The sequence below is a fragment of the Rhamphochromis longiceps genome, linkage group LG12 (assembly GCF_057381845.1).
Source record: "Rhamphochromis longiceps isolate RC_006_pf linkage group LG12, R_longiceps_female_GT1.1, whole genome shotgun sequence".
Lineage (NCBI taxonomy): Eukaryota > Metazoa > Chordata > Actinopteri > Cichliformes > Cichlidae > Rhamphochromis > Rhamphochromis longiceps.
Window position 1 is genome coordinate 18,305,350 of NC_140568.1, and position 23,604 is coordinate 18,328,953.

General features: G+C 41.0%; 2 protein-coding genes across 5 annotated transcripts; one reads left to right on the forward strand and one right to left on the reverse strand.

Moving 5' to 3' along the window:
* On the forward strand, positions 1 to 9,088 carry LOC146657148 (glutathione hydrolase 1 proenzyme-like). 3 transcript variants are annotated; one of them, XM_085426913.1, is made up of 12 exons: positions 1 to 209; positions 284 to 414; positions 500 to 589; positions 925 to 1,117; positions 1,957 to 2,117; positions 2,213 to 2,362; positions 2,774 to 2,910; positions 3,073 to 3,260; positions 3,392 to 3,519; positions 3,877 to 3,989; positions 4,083 to 4,196; positions 8,072 to 9,088. In XM_085426913.1, exons 1-12 carry the CDS (start codon positions 37 to 39, stop codon positions 8,216 to 8,218), a joined length of 1,725 nt encoding a protein of 574 aa, XP_085283039.1. In that variant the 5' UTR covers positions 1 to 36; the 3' UTR covers positions 8,219 to 9,088. The 3 variants fall into 3 exon arrangements, with proteins under 3 accessions (XP_085283039.1, XP_085283041.1, XP_085283040.1); XM_085426915.1 differs by lacking the exon at positions 8,072 to 9,088 and adding an exon at positions 4,431 to 4,913; XM_085426914.1 differs by lacking the exon at positions 8,072 to 9,088 and adding an exon at positions 4,425 to 4,911.
* Positions 9,089 to 12,641: 3,553 nt separating this feature from the next.
* Positions 12,642 to 22,787, reverse strand: anapc5 (anaphase promoting complex subunit 5). 2 transcript variants are annotated; one of them, XM_085424999.1, is made up of 17 exons: positions 22,281 to 22,787; positions 22,108 to 22,187; positions 21,138 to 21,247; positions 20,788 to 21,025; positions 20,630 to 20,696; positions 19,585 to 19,686; positions 19,292 to 19,482; positions 19,113 to 19,194; positions 18,926 to 19,018; positions 18,519 to 18,700; positions 18,116 to 18,251; positions 17,888 to 17,962; positions 14,054 to 14,175; positions 13,849 to 13,956; positions 13,464 to 13,611; positions 13,187 to 13,349; positions 12,642 to 13,076 (listed from the first exon to the last, which is right to left on the reverse strand). In XM_085424999.1, the coding sequence occupies exons 1-17, from the start codon at positions 22,476 to 22,478 to the stop codon at positions 12,856 to 12,858; spliced, it is 2,316 nt and encodes a 771-aa protein (XP_085281125.1). In that variant the 5' UTR covers positions 22,479 to 22,787; the 3' UTR covers positions 12,642 to 12,855. The 2 variants fall into 2 exon arrangements, with proteins under 2 accessions (XP_085281125.1, XP_085281124.1); XM_085424998.1 differs by having other exon boundaries at positions 12,642 to 13,079.
* Positions 22,788 to 23,604: the final 817 nt, after the last annotated feature.

Below are 23,604 nucleotides of genomic sequence, written 5' to 3' on the forward strand. Positions count from 1 at the left end.
CCGAGGTGTGCTGATTTCTCCCCTCCCGGCAGAGAAATGGTTGGGAAGTCCCTGATTGCTGGTCTGGTGGTCCTTCTGGTGGCTGCAGTGAGCCTGTTCCTGGGGGTGTTCATGGGTTTGGGGAAGAAAAACACACCTCCCACTTCAGACCACTTCTACTCAAAGGCCGCCGTGGCTGCTGATGCTGGAAAGTGCTCGGAAGTGGGGAGGTAAGACGACATATAGCAGATGCCGTGCTCTTCTGTGCGCGTCTTAGCTGTTAAGTGTATTCTCTTGTTTCCAGGGACATTCTGAGGAAAAACGGCTCTGCTGTGGATGCTTCAATCGCTGCCTTGCTGTGTGTTGGCCTTTTGAACGCTCACAGCATGGGCATCGGAGGAGGGCTCTTCTTTGTCATCTATAACGCTTCCACAGGTGAGCGTGCCTCATTAGTTAGAAATTGCCAGCACAGACAACCGAGGAGACACTGATCAATCAGTCCTCGTTTTCTGCTCAACAGGAAAGGTGGAAACCATTGATGCGAGGGAGACTGCACCCATGAACGCCACTGAAGACATGTTTGGCAACAACACTAAGCTTTCTCGCACAGGTAGCACCTTGCTGTGCTCTGCTGGAGTATTTCCCGGGTGCTGATTGGCCAAATGTAGACCAGATTTCATTTAATTCTCAAAGGTTGTTGATGCTACCCAAGATCAAATAGGGATTTAGAGTCCATCGAGCTCTCGTCAGATGTTCTCACATTCTTAACAACCTTATTATACCTTCCTTTGCCCCCATTTAAAAGCTCTGGGACGAGAACACTTTAGCGATAGATATCTCACACTATCTTGATGTCTCTTAGCATGGTGGTCCCTCACTCAGAGAAGGGGTAGAAAGAGAGCTTGTGAAATTAAAATCAGTGGTACTGCTGTTTCTGCGTGACAGGTGGACTGTCCATAGCCATTCCGGGAGAGATCCGCGGTTATGAGATGGCACACAAAAGGCATGGCCGGCTGCCATGGAAGGAGCTGTTTGAGCCCAGCATTGCCTTGGCTCGTGACGGATTTCCGATTGGAAAAGCCCTGGCTCATGCAATCTTAAAAAGCAAGGATTCCATTCAAGGAGACGCCAACATGTGGTGAGGGTGATATTCTCATATCTGAATACTTAATAATACACTGTAAACCGAAAGAAATAGATATTTGGGGAAATGTGTTCACTTTAACTACAAGTTAGAGGAGAAAATACTATGCTTATGCCAGCATGTATTAAGCTACAGCCAGTAGCCTAATACATGTTGCAGTAGATATTCTTGGCTTATTAGACTATTCTTAGCTTAGTTCAGCATCAAACCAGAAACAGGGGAAAACAGTTGTCTGAATCTGCTGCTGCTGGAGGTAAAGCAACCCACCCAGCAGCACATCTAATGATAAATGCCTCATCATTACCTCAGAATCTGAGCCAAATAAATGGCTGACCCTGTTTATTTCACTGAAATAAAAACAGTCTTCCTAGAGTCTACCATTTATATACTATATACTATTCTCTACTTTAGAGAATACAAGAATAAGAAGATGGAAATGAGCATAGCAGGTGTGCTTTAGCAGAAATGACAGAGGTACCAAAACCTAAATGAATCAAAATGTTAGATGGAAATAAAATATCTATAATAACTGTGCTTCATGTCAAACTGTGCCTTCATATATATATATATATATATATATATATATATATATATATATATATATATATATATATATATATATATATATATATATATATATCTTTTAAAAACACATTGTGAAAATTATTCAGATATTACTCAGTGGCTCTGTGTTTCTTTTCTACACCCTTATCTTGCTCTGATAATTGGGTGCATTGCTGTTTACCACAGCGGTTCTTTTTAAAGGTCTCAATTTCTACTTACAATGGCTTTAATATTCTTTAATACATGTTTTCTTTTCTTCCCTCTCTCAGCGAGGTCTTTTGTGATTCTCAGAGAAACATCCTGAAGGAGAATGATATTGTTAGATTCCCAAAGCTGGCTGAAACATACCAAAGAATAGCAGAAGAGGGGCCTGATGTGTTTTATAACGGGGCGATGGCACAGAACATTGTTGAGGACATCCAGGCGGCAGGTGCTCTGCTGTATCCTCATCCGCTGTTGTCTTCAGATGCTTCAGTTGTTACTCCTCCTATTGAATTCACAACGACACTTCTGTACTGGTTCCAGGTGGTATCATCACTCTGGAAGATTTGTTGGAGTACCAGCCCGTGCTGAATGAGAACCCTCTGAAGCTGAACGTCGGGGAATACACCATACATGTCCCAGATGCCCCCTCCAGTGGCCCTGTGCTGGCACTCATACTCAACATAGTGGATGGTGAGCAGCCTGGCTGAGTGTTTGTGCAGCCATGCAGAAGAGAGGATGTCAGGTTTCCCCAGGTCATCTCTAGAATGTTTCTTTCCCTTCTTTGGAAGCAGAAAACTGAGCTGCTGCTTAGTTCTGCCTGCCAAATTTAATTTACCATCAACACTCCATCTGTTCAGGCAGAGAATCATTAAGCCATGCTTCATAATAAAAGTGGCATCATTCATTTAAATTGAGCACTGAATGTGTTCATATAAGAAGTTGGAGGGGTGCGTGCCTGCACATTTATTCTATTTGTATTGCAGTTTTTAATAACATGCCATTGACTTTTAGCACAATAACAGAGAAGATCAGATCAGGCCAGTAAATTGTCATCTAACTGTCATTCGCTCCAGATGTATTTTTCCTGTGGATATATTGCAGGGTACAACTTCTCAGACACGAGCGTCTCTACAGCAGAGAAGAAAACTCTGACGTACCATCGCATTGTAGAGGCTTTTCGTTTTGCTTACGCCAAGAGGAGCAGATTGGGGGACCCTCGGTATCTCAACATTACTGATGTAAGGGCTCCAGCTATAATCCTCTTCATTCGTTTTTTGAGCATTTACGGCATAATTTTTCTCACTGTGGCCATAAAATTGTCTCCTGGAAACTCTTTAACTCTTAAACAGTCTGAAATGCCTGTTTTCTCCTCTTTAATTGATTTGTTTTGCTCCTTTCAGCTAATCCAAAACATGACCTCAGACTACTTTGCTGATGGCATAAGGAGCAAAATTACAGATGACACGACCCACCCAGACAGCTACTATGAGCCCGAGTATTTTGTTCCAGACAACCACGGGACAGCTCATCTGTCAGTCATTGCTGAGGATGGCAGTGCTGTGGCAGCAACCAGCACCATCAATCTATAGTGAGTTTCTCTGACAAGGCTGACATCAAGTCAGTAAATGTGCCTCTCAAAAGCCATGCATGTAAATGAACTGTCTTCACTACAATGTAGCGCACTGAGTGAAGGTTTAAAAAATGGCTTTATTTCCCCAGCTTTGGTTCAAAAGTCATGTCTCGATCTACTGGGATCATTTTTAATGATGAAATGGATGACTTCAGCTCTCCATACATGACCAATGGGTTTGGAATCCCCCCTTCACCCAACAACTTCATTCAACCAGGTGTGACTGAAATGAGTTATCACACTAGTACTTCTCTAATCCCCTGTGGGGCAGTGACCTTTAGTCAGTGTTGATGGATATCAGTGTTTGCTAAATTAAGCCTCATGTTTTTCAAAGATAGATGGTGTTACTAGATTCTTCCTCTGGTTAGGATGATTCAGAGGAGGGCCTTTTACTCATCCTCAGTTTTGCTGCCATACAATAAGCTAATCGCCTCTCTCACTCTGTGGGTCACCGGCTTGTTGTAGTGTCTCAAATAGACTATGATGTGATTGAGCTGAGTTGTTGACATTCAGCATGACTTTGCTAAAACTATCAGGCAGTCAAATCCACCTTCTTTTTACAATCTGTTTCTAGGCAAAAGGCCGCTGTCTTCCATGTGTCCTACTATCATATTTGACCAAGAAAACCAAGTGAAGATGGTTGTAGGAGCATCCGGGGGCACAAAAATCACCACAGCCACAGCATTAGTAAGTCTAATTCATTCAAATGCATCACCCTCATGTTGACTTGGGAATGTGAAACCTCCCATACATGTTGTCATTTTTCTTACCTAAAAACAGGTAATCCTCAACTCCTTGTTTTTCAACTATGACCTAAAGAAAGCCGTGACAGAGCCACGACTTCACAATCAGCTTAATCCAAATATGACAGTAGTGGAGCAGGGCTTTGAAAAGGTGGGTCACACAGACAGCAACATAGCTTAGCAGTATTACAGTTGTATCATAAGCAAAGAATGTGCATGTATGAATGTACCATGCATGTGACCATTAGTGTACTATGACTATAAAAATTGCTGTGAAAACAGGATCAAGTACAAAAGTACAAAAATATGTGTGACAACGAGGATCCAACGACAGCAGAGTTGCAGTTTTTAAACCTCTTTTATTGACCACTTTTCCAAGGTGCAGCTTTCCAGCTGTCCTGCTTCTGTGGCACACACAGCCTCCTGAACAACATCTTTAACAGGGGACGCATGATTAGGTGATGAGGTCAGGTGTGTGAGTCAGCCTCCCCTGACAATACACCCTGAACCCACTGCTCCACTCCTGCAGCTGAGCCACAAACCACACCCCACCGCAATGTTTATGCATATTTTGTAGAATGAATTTGCTGTGCTCATACTTAGATTGTATATTGTTTACAATAGTTGTTTATTGTTTTAGAGTGCAGCATTTTGCTACTTAGCTGAGTGTAGTGGGAAGTATAAAAGAATGTAGTATAGTATAAGTATATAGTATGTAGTATAAGTATAATATAAAAGAATGAATCTTTGACTTGAAAAACAAAGTTCAAAACAAAAGGGTCACTAGAGCTATAACAAATCCTCCTCATGCTAGAACGTGTGTACTGATTTTCACGACACTTCTTTAAAAAGGTTTTTTTTAGCCTTAAAAGAGTGAAAACAATTCATTTCAATTACATTTATCGAATCCTTTTTAAATAAAGAACCAAAAAACAAAAACAGCCTCCTCAAGGTGCTTTATATTGTAAGGTAAAGATCCCACAATGATACAGAAAAACTCTCAATAATCTGACAACCCTCTATGACCAAGCACTTGGTGACAGCTAGATGAAAAATCTGCCTTTTAACAGGAAGAAACATGCAGGAGAGCCAGACTCAGGGAGGGACAACCATCTGCTATGACCGGTTTGGGGTGAGGGGAGCAAGGCTGGGCAAAAGACACACTATGAAAGAGAGCCAGTAGATTAATAACAACTAATGATTAGAAGTGAGTGAACAAGAAACCCTCCATTCATTGTGGGAAGCCCTCAGCAGCCTAGGCCTATTACAGCATAACTATAAGCTTTATCAAAATGGAAAGTTTTAAGCCTAATCTTAGAGGTACAGAAGTTTTCTGTTTCATGAATCCAAACTCACCCATATGGAAAAGATATATATAAATATTTTAAAGTTTTTATCTGTCTTGTATGAAACTTGTATGAAAAGCATACAAGAGTGAAAACACATATAAGATCCCTTGAAAAATCATATAATGAAACTATGTTTTGTATACTTACTAAAAAATATATGAAAGTAATGAGAAAGTGGCCACTTTCATGAGTAAATCATATATGTTTTTACTATTTCTTTTCCATATGGGCAGAGCTGGTTCCACTGAAGCTCACCCTGAGACAAGATGTTATGATATCACAAATGTTACTGAAATGCAATACGCTATACTGCCCATAGTATTTACTCACCCATCCAAATAATTAAATTCCAGTTCCAATCATTTTCATGGTCACAGGTATATAAAACTGAGCTCCTAGGCATGTAGACTTCTTCAACAAGCATTTGTGAAAGAATGGGTGGCTCTCAGGAAGTCACTGAATTTCAGTGTGGTACCATTATAAGATGTTTCCTGTGCAACAAATCCAGTTGTAAAATTTCCTTGCTACTAAATATTCCACAGTTAATTGTTAGTGGTATTATAACACAGTGAAGTGACTGGGAGCAACAGCAGCTCAGTCACAAAGGAGTATGTCACATAAAACCACAGAGCAGGATCACCGGATGAAGAAAGTGCATAGAGGTTGCGAACTTTCTGCAGAGTCAGTTGCTACAGACCTATAGACTTCATGTGACCTTTAGATTAGCTCAAGAACAGTGTGTAGAGAGCTTCATGAAATGGGTTAACATGGCCGAGCAGCTGCATGCAAGCCTTACATCACCAAATGCAAGGCAGAATGTTGAATGCAGTGATATAAAGCATGCCAACACTGGACTCTAGAGCAGTGAAGAAGTGTTCTCTATATATATGTTCTCTATAAATAATACCACTCATTGTATCTGGTTAGAGACCACGTTTCTAAGATTTTTAGGGCCAAATAACAACAATTTTATCTGAATTTAGCACCAGAGGTCATTCAGACCTTTAGGTCTCTATGATATTCCTTCAATGTGGTGTCTCGCATTTGCCTTCATGGATAGATAAAGCTGGGTATCATGTGCATAGCAAGGAAAATGTATGCTATGCCTTCTCATAATGTTACAAAATGGAAGCCTATATGATGTAAACAGACTTGATCCCAGCACAGAACCTTGTGGGACACCAAAATTAACATTGGTGTCTAAGGAGGAATCCCTCCCTACCTACAGCACACTATAATCTCTGTAATAAAATATTATGGTCATCAGTATGAAATGCTGCATTGAAGTCAAGCAGGACAAGAGTCCACTGTCACAGGCAATAAAAGGATCCTTTGTACAGAAGCTAGCACTCTTTGTGTACTGTGACGAGCAGATGACACTTGCCAGCACAGACTGATCATATCTGAGATTGAAGCATTAATTAACGGTAAGACTTCTTTGAGCAGTCTTAATGGGTCCTAATAGACAGGTCGATGATTTTTAGGAAGCAATTATTGAAATTAACTCAGAAAGATCAATCAGAGTCCTTTTTAAAAAACAAAAACAAATAGAGCAACAAACTCGTTGTTAATCAGATGCCATTTCTCTGCCAGTTACGTACTTTAAATTGTGCATTTGTGAGTTACACCAGGGAGTCAAGCGCTTGTGATTTGATGCTTTCTTTTTTTTTTTTAAGAGGAACCACACTATCTAGGGTTGTATGCTGTGAGGATGTTACACTTATAAGAAAATAATCAACCACTGTGGGAGCAAAGTTTGGGTAGCTGCTCTGTACTGTGTTGGCACACGGTGTTGAAGATATTAAACTTAGTTACGGCAGTTAATGTCGATACAGTCAAATGTCCAGTTTCTGTGCCACATGTCAGAGTAAGATCAAAAGTATGGTTAAAGAGTGAGTGGTCTCATTAACATTTTGAGAGAATAGATTAAATGCTGTGTTGAGGCAGTCATTTTTACAGTTTACATGGATGTTAAAATCACCCACTACAATTGAACTGACAAAACCAAACAGTTGAACCAAAACAGATAAAAACACTGGCAAATTGGATAGAATGGATGGGGAGATGGATGAAATTTAACAAAAAATAAAAATGTTTTTTTTTTTTATTTTATTTTATTAGAGTGTAGGTTAGGAGTCAGGTTTTCAAATGAATTAAAACTCTGTCTCCATCTTTGGTTGATTAAGAAGCTAGAGTGAAAGATTGTTGCTACTCCTCTGTTCCCACCTCCGAGGATTCTGACCGTTAAGATGACTCAGGCATGAAAGTGTTTGATTTTTTATTTCCTTCTTTCTGTGAGGCCTTCAGTTTCCCTAAATTGGCAATTGGTCATCAGACCTTGATCCAGACCTTGTACTGAAAGAAAAGCCATAACATCAAGGATTACAAGGATTCATCCTCTGGACACATTGAAGGTCTACACATTTTTAGACATCCCTTTAGCAGGGTTAAAAACACATAGCAATGAGATTTGATAATAAGGAAAGGGAATCAAGTGTTTCTTTATATATTACTTATCTCAACCAAGTTTTAGATTTATGCACATTGACTTTTAAACATGTGCCAGCAGTCAGGAAGGTAAAAAATAATTCCACATGTGTTCTATGCATTACAAAGCCAAAACTCCTGCACAAGACTATTTCTCTATGTTTTTGTATGTGTGGTGGAACTATGCCAGAGTGTCCTGGAGGGTCTGGTCCAGAAGAACCATGTAACGCAGCTGCTAAGGACTCCAGACTCGGTGGTCCAGGCTGTGGTGCGGCAGGGAGAGCGTCTCTGTGCAGAGTCTGACCCCAGGAAAGGAGGCTATCCTGCGGGATACTGAGCATTGCTGCAATTTCTTCTCAGCTCCCCTCAGCGGGACAGTCTCCTCAAAGACACTTGGACAGAATCACAATGAGACGGTGTCTGCACTGAAGACTTAAGCATTATTTAAGCTACGGAGACACAGCCACTGCGCCTTCTCTGAGATTAATTTAATCAAACATGGAAATTAACTCCACTTCAATACCTCTTTTACTCAATTATTTAACATCACTTCATTTCTTTTTTTTGGCATTAATTTTGTGTTCTGAAGTAAAATGAGAGGTTGTATCTAGTTTGACTCTTGTATCATCACTACTGGATACTGGTCAGGGTTGTATTTGAGAACTGAAGCAGAAACCATTTGAACATTCATTTCAGTTCATGTATGACACATCATTATTATAAACATCCAAATATAAACCAACGCTGGGAATGTCATATTAAGAAATGTTCATAGGTTTCAACAACAAGTTGGAGGTTGTCCGCGAGGTAATATCATTTCTTTTGTAAGGAAAAACTCTTGTTAATACCTGGACAGTTTGTTTGGAAAAGGAGGGTTTGTTTATGTGAAACTGGTAAGGGAAAATAAAGAAGCATGAGTTAAAAAAAAAAAAAAAACAGCTGCAAGCAGGTATACCATGAAGACATCTCAGGTTGTTTGCCTGTTTTACTCGAATGTCTGCCCACATTTTTCTCCTGACGTAAGCTGATCCTGAAATGGACACTATTCAAAAGGAAACTGCCCGTGTTGTTTTCTACCGTGACACTATCACTTCTGAATTGTAAATGTTTAATATCGAGTAGAGGTTAAGTCGATGTATAGTGTATTCTGAAAAATACATTTGCAGATATATTTTTCTAAACATGCATTGTTCATATGCCATGTTTGTTGCCATGCTTGTTATTAAACATTTTGAACAAAGATGTTATATTTTACCACAGAAGCTGTGCTATTTCTGAACCGGGATATTTGGCAAGAAATCTGAGGTTAGTGAGAGTTTGTTTTCCAGAGCATGGATTCAATGTCAGAATGACCCAAAATTCAATGTTACTCAGATTCTGTCTGTCTGTATACCAGCGCTATCATCAATTCTTTTTCATTTTTAACCTCCTAAGACCTGAACTCAGTATAATGTCCTCGTAAGTGGATATCAGGCCCTTGCAGAGAAAATTTAAGTATTTTGTGGACATCACCCAAAATGTGATGTCCACATATGTGGATGCCAGGTCCTAGGAGGTTAATAAATCAATTTAAAAAAACAAAACAAACAACAACCATTAATATCCAGACCTGAAGAAAACTACTATAAGCACACAGAGCTATAATGTTGTTTTTTAGCTAAATACCAATCATACATAATGTGAGCGAGATAGAATGTTTACGCTTCTCTTGGTGCATTATACTAATATAATAACATCTGCCAAAAACAAACAACAATTACAGCTGAACCTCATGGAAATGTCAGTAGTTACAGAGGTTACAAACAAATTCAAGTACTTTGCCTAAGTTAAGAGTTACTGAACCATCGTAATGGAAAATATGTTTTAATGCCAAATGTTGGGAAAATTATCAGTAGTTGTTGACAAATTTTACTATGAAGCTCACAGTGAAACAAGAATGACTGTGATGGCAACAAATATCTGCCAGCTTCTTCCAGCTGCTCAGACTTTTCAGTCTGAAATTCTGGACTAACTGAACAGCCGTTTTTAAAGTCATTCGATTACAGCAGCCTAATAAACCATAGACTCAATATAAAAGACTGACACTGTGTTGTCACCCATTGGTTTTGGAGAGAGCCTCAGTGTTGGTGTTGTTAGCGCAATTTGGTGGGGCAGAATTTACCATTTGAGCACAAATGGGTGTATGTTATTAGCTAGCGCTAGCAAACTTGGCTAGCAAGCTGCTTCCACAGATTCTATTGGTGCATTCACACCAAATGTGAAGCAACATTATTTCAAAATGCAAACTCTGTGTAACAAGATTTTTTGATGTGAGATTGTGTGCAAGTGAAAATATTTCAGCTACAGCAAAAAGTTTGCTTAACACTGTGTTGCAACAATCCATCAGTTGGGATCCATCAGAGTCATGAAGAGTCTTCTGATGTTATTGATAATAAGAAAAGCAGGTAGAACTATAAGGTTCAATTTCTCTTTCAGATGGACAAAAAAACGAAACAAAAAACAAATAGCTAGGAGTATTTGCTCAGGCTCCTAGCAATTATACTCCTATGGTATAATTTGAAAAGCCTATGTGGTCTCATTGTCCAGTTATTGCATATTCAGGCCACACACCTGCCTGGTAAGCAGACAACAATACCCCAGCCTTATATGGCTGAGGAGTGAAAGAAAAGGACTTGGAGAGAAGTGAGTGAAATCACAGGATGGTAACAGTAAGGATAACAATTTGTGAAAAGAGGTTTCAGAAGCTTGATTCCAATTATCAGCTGTACTCTGCCTCACCCTGTGTCCTGTGAGGGGTGAATGTTTGAGGGTTTCCAACATGATGAAATACTAGTAGACAATGGGAAATTTCACTTTGCATCTGGTGTGATTAACAGCACTGGTAAAATTTGGAATATCCTTCACAAACTTCTTGTATTGGTCTTTATATAGAAGCGGGAAGCAATGAAGTGAAAATACATTGTTACTGTACTTAAGTACAATCTTCAGGGATTTGTACTTTACTTGAGTTGTTATTTTTTCTATTTTTGTTTTATTTGCACACCTTCTTTGACTTGCTAGAAACCAACTAAAAACAGATGGGACAGTTGTGCTAAGACATTAAATGTCAATTGCATTATGGCTGTAGACTAATGACAACATCAGCCTTCAGATTGACTCCCTTTTGTCCTGACTTTAGCAATGAAATTTTGTCTCCCACTGGGAATAACATCTCCCAAGGTAATGGTGCAATCTTGAAAACAGAAAAAAAAGAAGCATTTTTGTTTTCGAGATAGCTTTCCATAATGGATGCTGGACCTGGAGTAATCTTGCAACCTGTATCAGCCACCCTGCATCTGCCTTCTTTAATGCCCTTCTGGGGGAGGCAAAGAAGTCAAAGCAAGAGAGTCACGGAAACTGCAAGTAAGACAAGTATGAACCTTAGACAGGCATTCACAAGATGGAAAGCACTCAGGGGACTTGACAGGGCTCAAAAGCAACATTCAGTTAGATTATTTCCACTAGATCAGTAAGAAGCAAAACCTGCGAACTTATTAGCCTTGTACAGAGTGGGGGGAGGGGTGCAGGGACTGCTTCTATTGCCGTTTTATATATAACAGCTACACAAACTATGAATAGATACATTTTATACAATACACTATTAACTTGTTTACTTTAATCAGTAGAACACACACAATGAACAAAGATTAAAGGCTTAGTGGATCGGTTAGACACTTATTTTTTCCCTGTGTGGCTTTTAAGGCAAAGGACTGAAAATAACTCAAAAGGAGAAATGGCATCATTTTCTTATAAACAAGTTTTTTTTAAGGTCTATTAGCGTTACTTTTGTGAAATTTACCTTTATTCTTGGAGACAGCTCCGCTCTGACTGGGTAAAAAAGCATGCACTGAAATCCACATGCTACAAATCTCTATGATAACACAAACTGTCACTTTTTAAATTGAGGAACTGCTACATGAAGTCTACTCGGTGACACTTGCAATTATGCTAAACATGTAAATACATGTATTTTATGGCTCTGTGCCAATTACCACAGCACTGTGGTATTTGCATAGACAACAAGGCTGCCTTTACTAGAAATCTGTTTATCAACAGAAGTACAGGAAGACAAACACGCCACTTAAACTCATTCAACCGGAATTTTTGGGGTTCGAGCACAACGACTGAGAACCTTAGCGTGAGCATATTCCTCCTGCAGGTGTTTCCCGTGACTACTTTTGCCAGACCAAATGTAAATTAACCAAGATGAAGCCAATTATTTTCCTTAAGGAAGCACATGACACAATGAATGTATTACGCATCAGGCAGAACACATTAAATAATTTCCCCCAGGGATCAATAAAGTATTCTGTTTCTGATAAATCAACATAACTGCTGCAAACAATTCAGAAAAATGTGCCATTTATATACACAGTGTTGATATGATTTCCTAATATGGCCTTTGGCTTCATCAGTATTCCTCCTGCAAAATCAGGATCATCCACACTAGTGAATGCATTAATCTTGTCGCCAACTCTGATATTACCCTCATTCATCAAAACGCAGCGGGTGCATCGGGACGCCACGTGTCGGCTTTTGATCTAAACTTTTGACTTTTCTTTCTTTTCTTTTTTTTTTTAAACCTACACAGGTGCGTGACATGTACTTCTGTCAGACTAACTTGCTATGGTGGAAGGCATTAAAGCACATGTTATATTTAGGACCATCATTCAAATTCGCATATATCTGTAAGTAAACACACAATGGACACGTTCTTCTTGTACTGGAAACTCATTTTAATTCATGGCTGCTGTCATGTTACATTTTTAGTTATCATCCTGTTACTCCGTGCAAAATGTTTCACAAACACCTCTCTTTCAACACAGCCACAAATGAAATGTTTTAGTCTAGAAAACAGGACAGAGCCTCGGCACCATCTAGTGGTGAGTTGCAGTGATTCAGTTCAGTTTTTGTTGATGGGGCAGTGGGAGCAGTTTAGAGCCGCATGGAGACCGGCGGTGCTGGCGATTGCAGCTCCTGGTCCAATAGCCGGAAGAGCATGGCACTTTTGTTGCTCTCCAAGATTTGTCCCAGAGAGCGGTGGAGTTGAGCCTGCAGATAGTGCACGTCCCGCAGCCGCTCCTTACAGTTCAGCTGGGAGAAATAGGCGGCGGCCTCGTTTAGCGTGTCGAGAGCCGAAGCTGCTAAACACAAATCTGCTGGGACATAAACAGCAGTATGCAAATGTAGATGAAAACCATGCAGCATTTTGAGCAGAGGACCAATATATGTGGTGAGGTGGTGTGTCAGGGGAGCAAACTGTTACCTGCTTGCCCTTGTCTGTTTGGCTTGAACCCAGCCACTGTCATCTGACAGCGGGCTGCCAGCAGCATGGCACGACCTTTGTCCATGACTGCTCTGTGGGCCAGAATAGGCTCGATGGCTTCATGCAGCACATTCAGAGCTTGCTCAGGAACCCCCAACATCAGCTGCAGAAACGAGAGACAACAAATGCAATAAATAAACCATGTGGGGGATTTTTGCATAAACGCAAGCTGGTATTTGCACAGCTAAGTGAAGTCTCTTTTAATGCTGCAGCTGACCTGAGTGAAGGCCAGGTGAAGGATGGTTTCCGAGGCCAGTGACTGGAGGTGGTGCTGTCTAGCCAGAGCCAAGGCCTGCAGGAGGACAGGAAGAGCTGTGGAGAAGCCAGACGACTCCCAGTGGAGCTCAGCAGTGGACAGCATCACTCTGAAAGAGACATAAAATGACTTTGTGTGATCTCTGAAGCATAAAGGTCAAAATACATTTATGTTGGGATCTTTATATCTTACAGGAGAACAGTTAAGACTTGCAACGGTGATGTCTAGTTTGAACTTAATTCCTTTTAAACAAGTTTGATTGGACAATAAAAATAAATGATAGTAGAATAAGTGCATTTACTCAAATTGAATGGAGCCGTAACGGTATGAGAAAACCGGGTCCTACCTGATAACCATCTCTGTACACTTAGCCTTCTCACAGCGAGCCTGCAGCTGCTGTAAGATGTGGTATGCTTCAGTGTTGCGGTTGAGAGCCTTCAGAACTTGAGCTTTCCTGTCACAGAGCACACAGTTATTGTGCAGCTCAAATAAAAAGTGTATAGGGCAGCATATGTTATAAGAAGGCCTGCAGATTCACTTATTTGAGTTACCTGTAAAGACCCTCTGTCTGATTTAATGCAGCGATAGCTGTGACTAGAGGCTCTGCCAAGTGATATTTCCCTTCATTCATATGTCTCTCAAACTGGATTTTCAGATCACACAGCATCCAGAGCTGCATTTGGGACACAGAAAAGTAATTTCATTAATCAGAATCAGAATACTTTATTGATCCCTGGGGGAAATTATTTTTTGTTACAGTGCTCCATTTTAAACCAACATTAAGACAAGACAGACAATACGCTAACTAAGAATAGTACAATATATACATATATATACATACATACATACATACATACATACATAAGTCACTTATAAATAAATAGTTGGAAAAGAAACATGTGTAGCTGTAGCAGCAAACAGTGTGTTAAGTGGATGCGTTGTACAGGGAGATGGCCACAGGCAGGAATGATTTCCTGTGTCGTTCAGTGGTGCTTTTCGGTAATCTCAGTCTCTCACTGAACGAGCTCCTGTGACTGACCAACATGTCATGGAGTGGGTGGGAGGTGTTATCCAACATTGTCTTTATCTTGGACAGCATCCGCCTCTCCGACACCACCTTGAGGGAGTCCAGCTCCATCCCCACAACATTGCTGGCCTTACGGATCAGTTTATTAAGTCTGTTGGCATCTGCGACCCTCAGCCTGCTCCCCCAGCATGCAACAGCATAGAGGATCGCACTGGCCACAACAGACTCATAGAAAATCCTCAGCATTTTCTGGCAGATGTTGAAGGACCTCAGTCGCCTCAAAAAATAGAGACGACTCTGGCCCTTCCTGTAAAGTGCTGTGGTGTTTTTAGCCCAGTCCAGTTTATTGTCAATGTGTACTCCAAGGTATTTATAGTCCTCCACAATGTCAACACTGACCCCCTGGATTGAAACAGGGGTCAAGTGTTTCCTGGTCTTCCTGAAGTCCACGATCAGTTCCTTGGTCTTTGCCACGTTGAGCTGCAGATGATTCTGCTCACACCACGTGACAAAGGAGTCGACCACAGCCCGGTACTCTGTCTCATCATCCCTGCTGATGCATCCAACCACCGCAGAGTCATCAGAAAACTTCTGAAGATGGCAGGTCTCTGTGCAGTGGCTGAAGTCTGTGGTGTAGAGGGTGAAGAGGAAGGGGGAGAGGACAGTCCCCTGTGTTGCTAATCACCTTGTCAGACACACACTGTGGGAGACGTACATATTGTGGTCTTCCTGTCAGGTAATCAACAATCCAGGACACCAGAGAAGCATCCACCTGCATCGCTGCTAACTTATCACCCAGGAGGGTCGGCCTGATGGTGTTGAAAGCACTGGAAAAGTCAAAAAACATGACCCTCACAGTGCTCGCCGGCTGGTCCAGATGGGTGTAGACACGATTGAGCAGGTAGATGATGGCGTCCTCTGTTCCGAGACGAGGCTGATAAGCGAACTGAAGGGGATCCAGATGTGGTCTTACTATGGGTCGCAGCTGGTCCAGGATGAGCCTTTCCAGGGTCTTCATGATGTGGGAGGTCAGTGCCACGGGCCTGTAATCCTGGGGGCCACTGGGACGAGGCGTCTTTGGTACAGGGACGAGGCATGATGTCTTCCACATCACCGGGACCCTCTGCAGACTCAGACTCAGCATAAACAGTTTATGAAAGACTCCACACAGCTGGGGGGCACAGGTCTTGAGGACAAGGGGACTCACTCCGTCTGGTCCAGCAGACTTGCCTGAGTGAAGTCTCCTCATTTGCATCTCAACCTGGTATTGAGTGAAGGTGATGGGTGGGGGAGGGGTGTCAGGAATCTCACAGGAGGCAACATGTGAAGAGAGAGGCTGGCACAGTGGTGTGGCTCTGGATTCCAGGCTGACTGCAGGTGAGGTTGTGGGGGTGGGAGCAGACACTGTGGTGTCGAATCTATTGAAAAACAGATTCAACTCGTCGGCTCTATTCTCACCTCCCTCAGCTCATTACAGTGAAATTATACCATGAATTACAGAATAAATGAACTCTGTAATGTTTGTTTTACTAATTCTACACAGCCCAAGAAAGATTAAGTAAAACACTTGATCATTAGACTACAACATATAGTTAAACTTTGGGGATCAATCTGTCCAGTTAGGAAGCACACACCTTTGTGAATTCATTTCACCTGCTTTGGTGCAAATGAAAGAGGACTAGAGAGGAAACAATAAGACAACCTCCAAAAAGTGAATGCTGGGCAAACACCAATGAATGGGAACTGGCAGGTCTGCTACTGGCACCCAGTTCTGTTCACAGATGAGATGAGGTTCACACCGAGTAATGTGTCAGACATGGAAAAGTCTGAAACACTGTGGTAAATGTTTCGATGCCTACAACATAATCTGAGAAGATAACAGGATAACAGTAACAGACAAGTCAGTTCCTGTTTACTCCGGTGAATACCAACTGAGCTGCATCGTTCTGGGCTGTGAGCACAAAGGACGTCAGGCCCTCAATCCACCCTCATGAAGTCCATTTGTGTCTGGTCAGAAACATGTGTGAAACATTGGTCCTGCTGCTGGGCTCATGCCTTTCTACCGCCCTGATCTACACTGCACTCCTAAACTCTGCAAATTGGGTTGTACCATCCTGGAGGAGCTAGACTACTTTTGCAACCTCAATGGACTGCGGGTATTGTGCCATGCTACTAACAGTGACAAGAAAAACAAAGCAAAGCTATAGGGGGGGGGGGGGGGGGGGGGGAGAAAAAAAAAAATCACACAAGAGGGAGAAAGAGAAAGCAATGGCCTGGGGCCACAACCGGCTAAACCATTCCCTTTTTGGGAATTCTTGCCTTTCCACTGCACCTGTTGCCACTTTCATTTTTACCAAAGCAGGTAAAGCGGGTTTGCACTGCTTTATTCTTCTTAACTGGACACACTGAAACCCCTGACGTATAAATAATTTTGTGTTTTACTGATGATTATTAGGTGTTACTTTAATATTTTGGTAGTGTATTACATCTAAGTCAAAACAACGTGTACAATTCTGAAACAATTCTGAAAGTGACACACATGGTAATTAGTTTGCTATTTGACACAAGGAAGCAAAATATAATTATCACAGGGAAAACAATCCTCCACATGAACCACTGTTAAAAATCAGAGTAACTACATCTGCCTCTCCGCTTTAGGCTAGACTCAAATTATTAATGCGGGTTGGTGAAGTTCATCCAACTTTAAATCTCATATTTAATGGTAAAGCTGAGAAGCTGAAAGAACATAATCATTTCCCTTTTTTGTTTCCAAAGCACAGACTACATAAAAAAAATGGAGGTAGTCACCATAACACCATCATAAACCAGACGTGACAAGTGACTGAGAAATCAAAGAACACTGCAGGCACCTAACACGAGGAAGCCCACCCTAAAGCATACTCAGCTTTATCACCCTCTCTTACACTAAAGGGGATAAACTGCAAGGAAATCTCATTATATTGAGAAAGACTTGAAACTGGCAAATGCATTCTATAAACAAACCATGATAGTGTTTAATGAAGTCACAGATCAAGTGAGCCAAAGAGATATTTTCCCCACAGATATAAATACAATCACCCCCCCCCCCCAGAAGTCGCCACCTCCTGTGGGCTCATTTGAAAGAATACAGGCATTTTTCTGCCCATGTCCACCTTTCACGTACAACCTTTTATGTACAAAGTAGCGAGTAAACGTGTGATACGTGTCAGTTATTTTCAAGAATATAAAAATATCTAACAAGGCTTTGGAACAAGTTTTTCTGGGTCTGAAAACTTAAAACTCTTATTTTTCGACTTTGTCCTCTTTGTAGTTACTGCACTGATACGCTGAGAAGCACAGTGTGTTTCAGAAAATGTACCTTGGCATGCTGTGTGTGAGGAGGAAACTGTTCTTTCAGATGCAGAATAATCTCTGAAACGACACCGTACAGGCCCTGCAACACAAGCAGAGGTAGATGGGATCGTGAGTTACGTTTTGAACTACAGCCAAGAACACGAAAGCAGACCTGGTCAATTTTTCTTTAATGTCTAAGATACGCAACAGCAGGGCAGACAGCAGGCAGACTAGATGAAATCAAACACGTTACCTGCTCAGCGTGTAGCTCGGCCAGGTGACAGAGGACCACAGCGAAGCCCTCTGTGTTGTTCTGCTGGACCCCGAAGTTAACTGGCTCAAGACTGCTCATGTTGAGAAGCAGCTGGGCCTGCTGCAGAGACATCGTGCTGCAGGAGACACAGGAGGCCACATTAATTACTTACAAAAAAACCCACGTTTTTCTGCACTTGAAAAGTCGAACTTGTGTGGGAGATGTCTGGCTGTCCATGCTATTGCTATTAATGCTATTAATCCATGCGTACAACATCAGGCATTTCAGCCACTTCACTGATTTGATTTGATATGAATGGTTAAGAAGCTGCAGTGTTAGTATGCAGTCAAAAGTGAGCAGAAGTGGCAACTGTGTGTTACGGTGGCAGAGTGAAGAGCCTGACCTCTTTCCATACATCCTCCATATGGAAGTCGTCTGAGCCAGGCTGATCTCGATCAGCTCCGACAGACTGTGCTTCCAGTGAAGAATGTCTGTGTCCTTCAGGGCATCCATCAGCTTGTGTGCCGTTTTACCCTGTGTTGCCCCCTGCTGGACCAATGACTGAATGCCCAGAGATGCCAAATACTGTAAATGGAGAGGATTAATAACATTTTAAAATCTAATAATAAGTCAATTTCAGTGAGCAAATATAATATTTTGCTGCTCGTATGTTATCCAATTATTTTCTGCATAGCATTCTCTGAGAAATTTACATGCTTATGAAAATTGGGCCAAAGAAATTTACAAATAATAAAGATCCAAATCACTTTAATAGAGGAATTCATATGTGACACCTCATGTTGCACTCACTGGCAGGCAGAAATGGGCAGCCATTTTTACTGAATCCTCGGTTAGCACAGTGCTGTCAGAACCCTTCATCTGTTCCAGTGTGTAGAGCCAACTCTGATGGAGGAGAGCGTGTTAGATTCAGACGTAATTAACAATCCATCATGGCACAACCACTGAAGTGAAGATAATGAAGTGGGAACTGTTGTACCAGACAGTGCTGCAAGCACACATGATCATTGGACTCCTGGGCAATCCGGATAGCCTCCTGTAGAGCCAGATCAGCCTGTTGACTAACAGGAGAGAAAAGGGAAAAAATCTCTTTTTTATTCTTTTCTATGGAACTTGTCCACGTACTTGGACTCCTCCAACTCCTCCATTAGTACTCACTAATGGCCAAAGCGACAGTGCAAGCTTGCCAAGTTAAGAGCAGCGTAGCGGAGACTTCGACCATAGCCCTCGTCCCCATTGCTCTTTCCGTCATTTCCAGACAAGATGAGTCGATCAAAATAATGCAAGAGACTGTGGGCTGACAGGAAGATGTCCTGGACTCTCATGCTGTTCAAGTAGTTCAGATAATGCTGAGGAGCGAGAGAGAGAGAAAAGAGAGCTAATGAAGGAGACACCAACCCGCTGACTGATCTGTTTATATAGTAAGGAAAAGTTAAGGAGATGAACTTTACCGCTTCAGCAAAGTCAGGATTAAACTTCAGCATGTTGTTGAGCTCTTCCTGCAGAGCAGCAGGCTTTAGAGCTTTATTCTCATCATTCTTGAGTAGGTATGCCTGCAGAAAGTTTAAACATGGTGTCTGTAAATACTATAACTGAATTTTTAAAATGTATTTATTTCATTAAATTTGTTGATATGAAGACTCTAAAGCTGTATACACATTGGTAGCAGATTGCAGCGATGATGAGACCACAGAAAGTGAACGATGCTTGACGACTTAAAGTAATCGTGGTTGAAAAATCAGAATCAGAAAGGGTTTTATTGCCAAATGTTGAGTGGGTTTACAACATTAGGAAATTGCTGCGGTGCTTCAGTGCAAACATACTGTTATAAATTAAGCTTAAATAGACATGAAAATAAAAATGAGAATATGCTGATATGCTGGTAACGTGAAGTGGGTGGGGCCCACAATAAACTATTCTCACCTACCAGACGACTACCAATGACAGTGAAGAATACTGTTGATTGATATATGACCTGCTAGCAAATACATTAAAGCGTCACCTATGCAACTGGAACTTGGACTGTGTGCAAGTAACCAGCAATCATGTTCAAGGAAATGTGCAAATAGCTTCCAGTATGTACAAAGGTTTAGAGTCCCACCTTAAAGTGGACATGAAACACTGCATGTCTTAACTAATTTGCACCATGGAGCCCTGCTCTAAAAAACTATCATAGCTTTAACTTTGTTTTTAAGAGCATGCTTAGCGCCATCTAGTGCCAGTGCAGAACATGACATCACTGGCTTGGTTGATTGCTGCTAAGAGATTTAGATTAGTTTATGCTAGCTACAAACATAAATCAGCAAATCAACACATCCAAGCATGACTAACAGGTGGATTTTCCTGTTTCAGCCAAACAAAAAAAAGTAACTTTCAACAGTTATTTCTCAAATTTGGCTTCACAGACAGAGCTAAATCTAATGCAGTTTTTAGAGTAGGGCTTAATTTAGCGTTCATACATGTAGTGTTTCATGTCCACTTATAATCAACACTCACCTGTCTAGCAAGAAAGTACTCTGCTTGTTTTTGTGAGAGGGGACCTCTGCTTGGAGTATTGTCACTTCTGCAACACAAATTAGGAGGTGGCGCCAATCAAAAACAACAATGGCAAAATATTTCAGGTCAGCTGAAACACTGGTGCATATTTCACTCACTGAAGCTCTGACTCGTGCAGTGGAGTGTCCAGCTCCTCCTTGTCCACTCTGTCACCTACAGTATCCTCAATGCTGGTCAGGTCCATCTCCGAGTCGTCTGCGACCAAGGCCGGCACCTGGCCGTCCATAGGCTTGGCATAGTGACTGTGGTAGTAGTGCTGCAGGGATTTGTACAGCTTGTAAACCTGACTGAAAGAAAGCTTGTTGTAGGCCAGAAGCATGTGTCGCATAAAAAGACCTGAAAAGGGGTGAAAATATTGTTTAATACAATACTTTTCAATTTTAACAATTCTCAAATCAGACTTCCACTGAGTTATAATCAGGACTGCAATAAGGTGCAAATTACTCACCTACTACACTGGTTTTGTAAGCTTCGGTATCAAAAGCTGTGAATGGAGTGGGAAGAGTAGAAAAGAAGTACTCCATGTCTTTCAGCTCTCCATCTGCCATTTCATGGAGCCTTTAAAGGAGAAACAACACCGTGATTGACTACAACATCAACATTTAAACGTTATTGTGTTTTAATATTACACCAAGGGAAGTGAAATCTAAGGCCTAGGGACCAGAATTTAAATGGCAAAGACTGCAGTCCAGCCCAATGGATGGCTTTGGAATATTTTTTTTATCTGTAGGAAAAGCTATAAAAATTAGAAAAATACAGTTAAAAGTCCCAAATTTGTGCCCTCTTTCACATGAAAGAGGGCACAAATTTGGGACTTTTAACTGTATTTTTCTAATTTTTATAGCTTTTCCTACAGATAAAAAACCTCAGCAATGGCCTTTCATATTAAACCAAAAGTAATGATATAACAGATAAAGAGAAAAAAATCCTGTTTATTTCATTATCCACTTTTGAATATTTTCTTTCTTTCTTTTGTATTTCCTACAATGAGCCACAATAAAAATGATTTTTTCTATGGCTTAACAAATCCTCTCTTTTGTATATTTACAAGACCATCTGGTCAATGAGCTACCAGGCCTTATTCTTCCACTTTACACATTTATTTCTTGCAATTAAAGCCAACAGAATTGTGCTTACAGATTTCTTTTAATTTAATAGAACATTCCTAAATCATGTTGAAAAATTGAGCGCTACTGCTAAAATTGCTCTTCTTTCCTTATAGTGAGATATATCGGGGATAAAAATTCCGTTAAACTTCTTTACACTGCCCACTTAGATCAAAATTAGCTAATATATGGCCAACACTACAAATTGAGTTGGACACTGGCGTGTAGATTTTTCCATGTGAACTTAAAGCATCGTCTTTTTTCTTTCACAAATGGTAGAATGAAATCAAATGGGATAAAATCGATTTCTACCTCAGTTTGACAGCATATGCAGTCTGTGGACAACACTCCTCCACAGTCTTGAGGAACTGGCCGAGAGTCAGGTCTGGACCCTGGTAGATCACAGTGAGCCAAGGTAAACAATGCAACAACAAGGTGGATAGGTTCAAGGGTAGTTTTAGTTTCCGACATTCATAAAAACCAACCTGCTGTAGAGGGAGGATGAGCTTGTTAAGTCGCCTTCTCTCTGGCAGTGTTATCTTGGAGGCAGTCATTTCATACAGCAACGCTAACACGGAGATTTTATACGGAGTCACCCAGTCTTTAATGCCAAACACGTTAGCATGGACGACCCCGTTCGTCATCATGGGATTAAAATACAAACTTTCGTGCACACTCGCCATCTTCAAAGCGTTCACATCGATTCTGACGTGCGCTCGGTCAGCATTTAACAGAGAGGAATTTTAACGACAGTCGGCAGCTGCACATCACAGCGGCGGTGACTAGCTAGTTAGCCAGCAACCGGGCGTACTGAGTTAATGTAACGCTAGCTAAGTCGTTTGAAAAGTAAAAATACATCAGAGCCTATGCACGGCTAGCCTGCAGATGTTTTGTCTTATGAGTAAATTTGGCGTATTTTAAACGTGTTAAAAATATTTTCCCTCTCTGCTTTCAAACCGCCCTCCTTCTGTCGCCTTAAAAATACGTCATAGAAACTGCATTTTTTTTTTACATAAAACTTTATTTTCATGTTTCAAGGAAGGCTATGGCGGCAGTGACAAAACGGGAAATAATGGCGTTAAAGGAACAACTCTGAGCACAGACAACAATACACATACGCGCATACGTGGTGCCGTTTGATTTTTGCAGCTATTCTCGTAACTGTAGCCTGAAGGACATCTTCGCTTTCACAGTCACCTGAAGGGATCATTATGACTCTACACTGCCCCCTGTGGTAACAATATGCATCTTTTTTCATATGTTATAGGGTCTTGGTAGTTGAATTCGGATCCCCGGGGCTAAGAAAAACTTTTCAAAGTGAAATATGGAATATTATAGTATTTTAAATTTGAATAAGTCTTGGGAATTCTGCCAAAGGCGACAGGAGTGACTACACACAAAAACACAAAGAAGTCAAATTCAAATAGGGGAGGTGTGTGACATATACTGCTTTACCGTTAAAGAGGATACAGTATGTCAGATACTTTCTCTGTACATTAAAAAAAACATATTAAATTTAGTCACAGATTTCCAGTCTGACTATAGTACTGAACAAAAATGCTCATTTGTTTATATTTGGCTAGCAAGGAGCCAGAGCAAGGAATAATTCTTTAAAGCTGGACATTGGTTGGTTTTTCACTCATTTTCAGTTCAGTTCTGTGACCATTTTCAGAGGAATATGTGTTTGTTTTTCTATGTTTGTTTTGTTTGCTTGGTAAGCCACTAAACTATAAAGCATTCAAGCATAAAAATGGCATTTAAGTTAAGGGATAAACCTGTGTTGTGTCTACACTGGGGTGACGATATTTG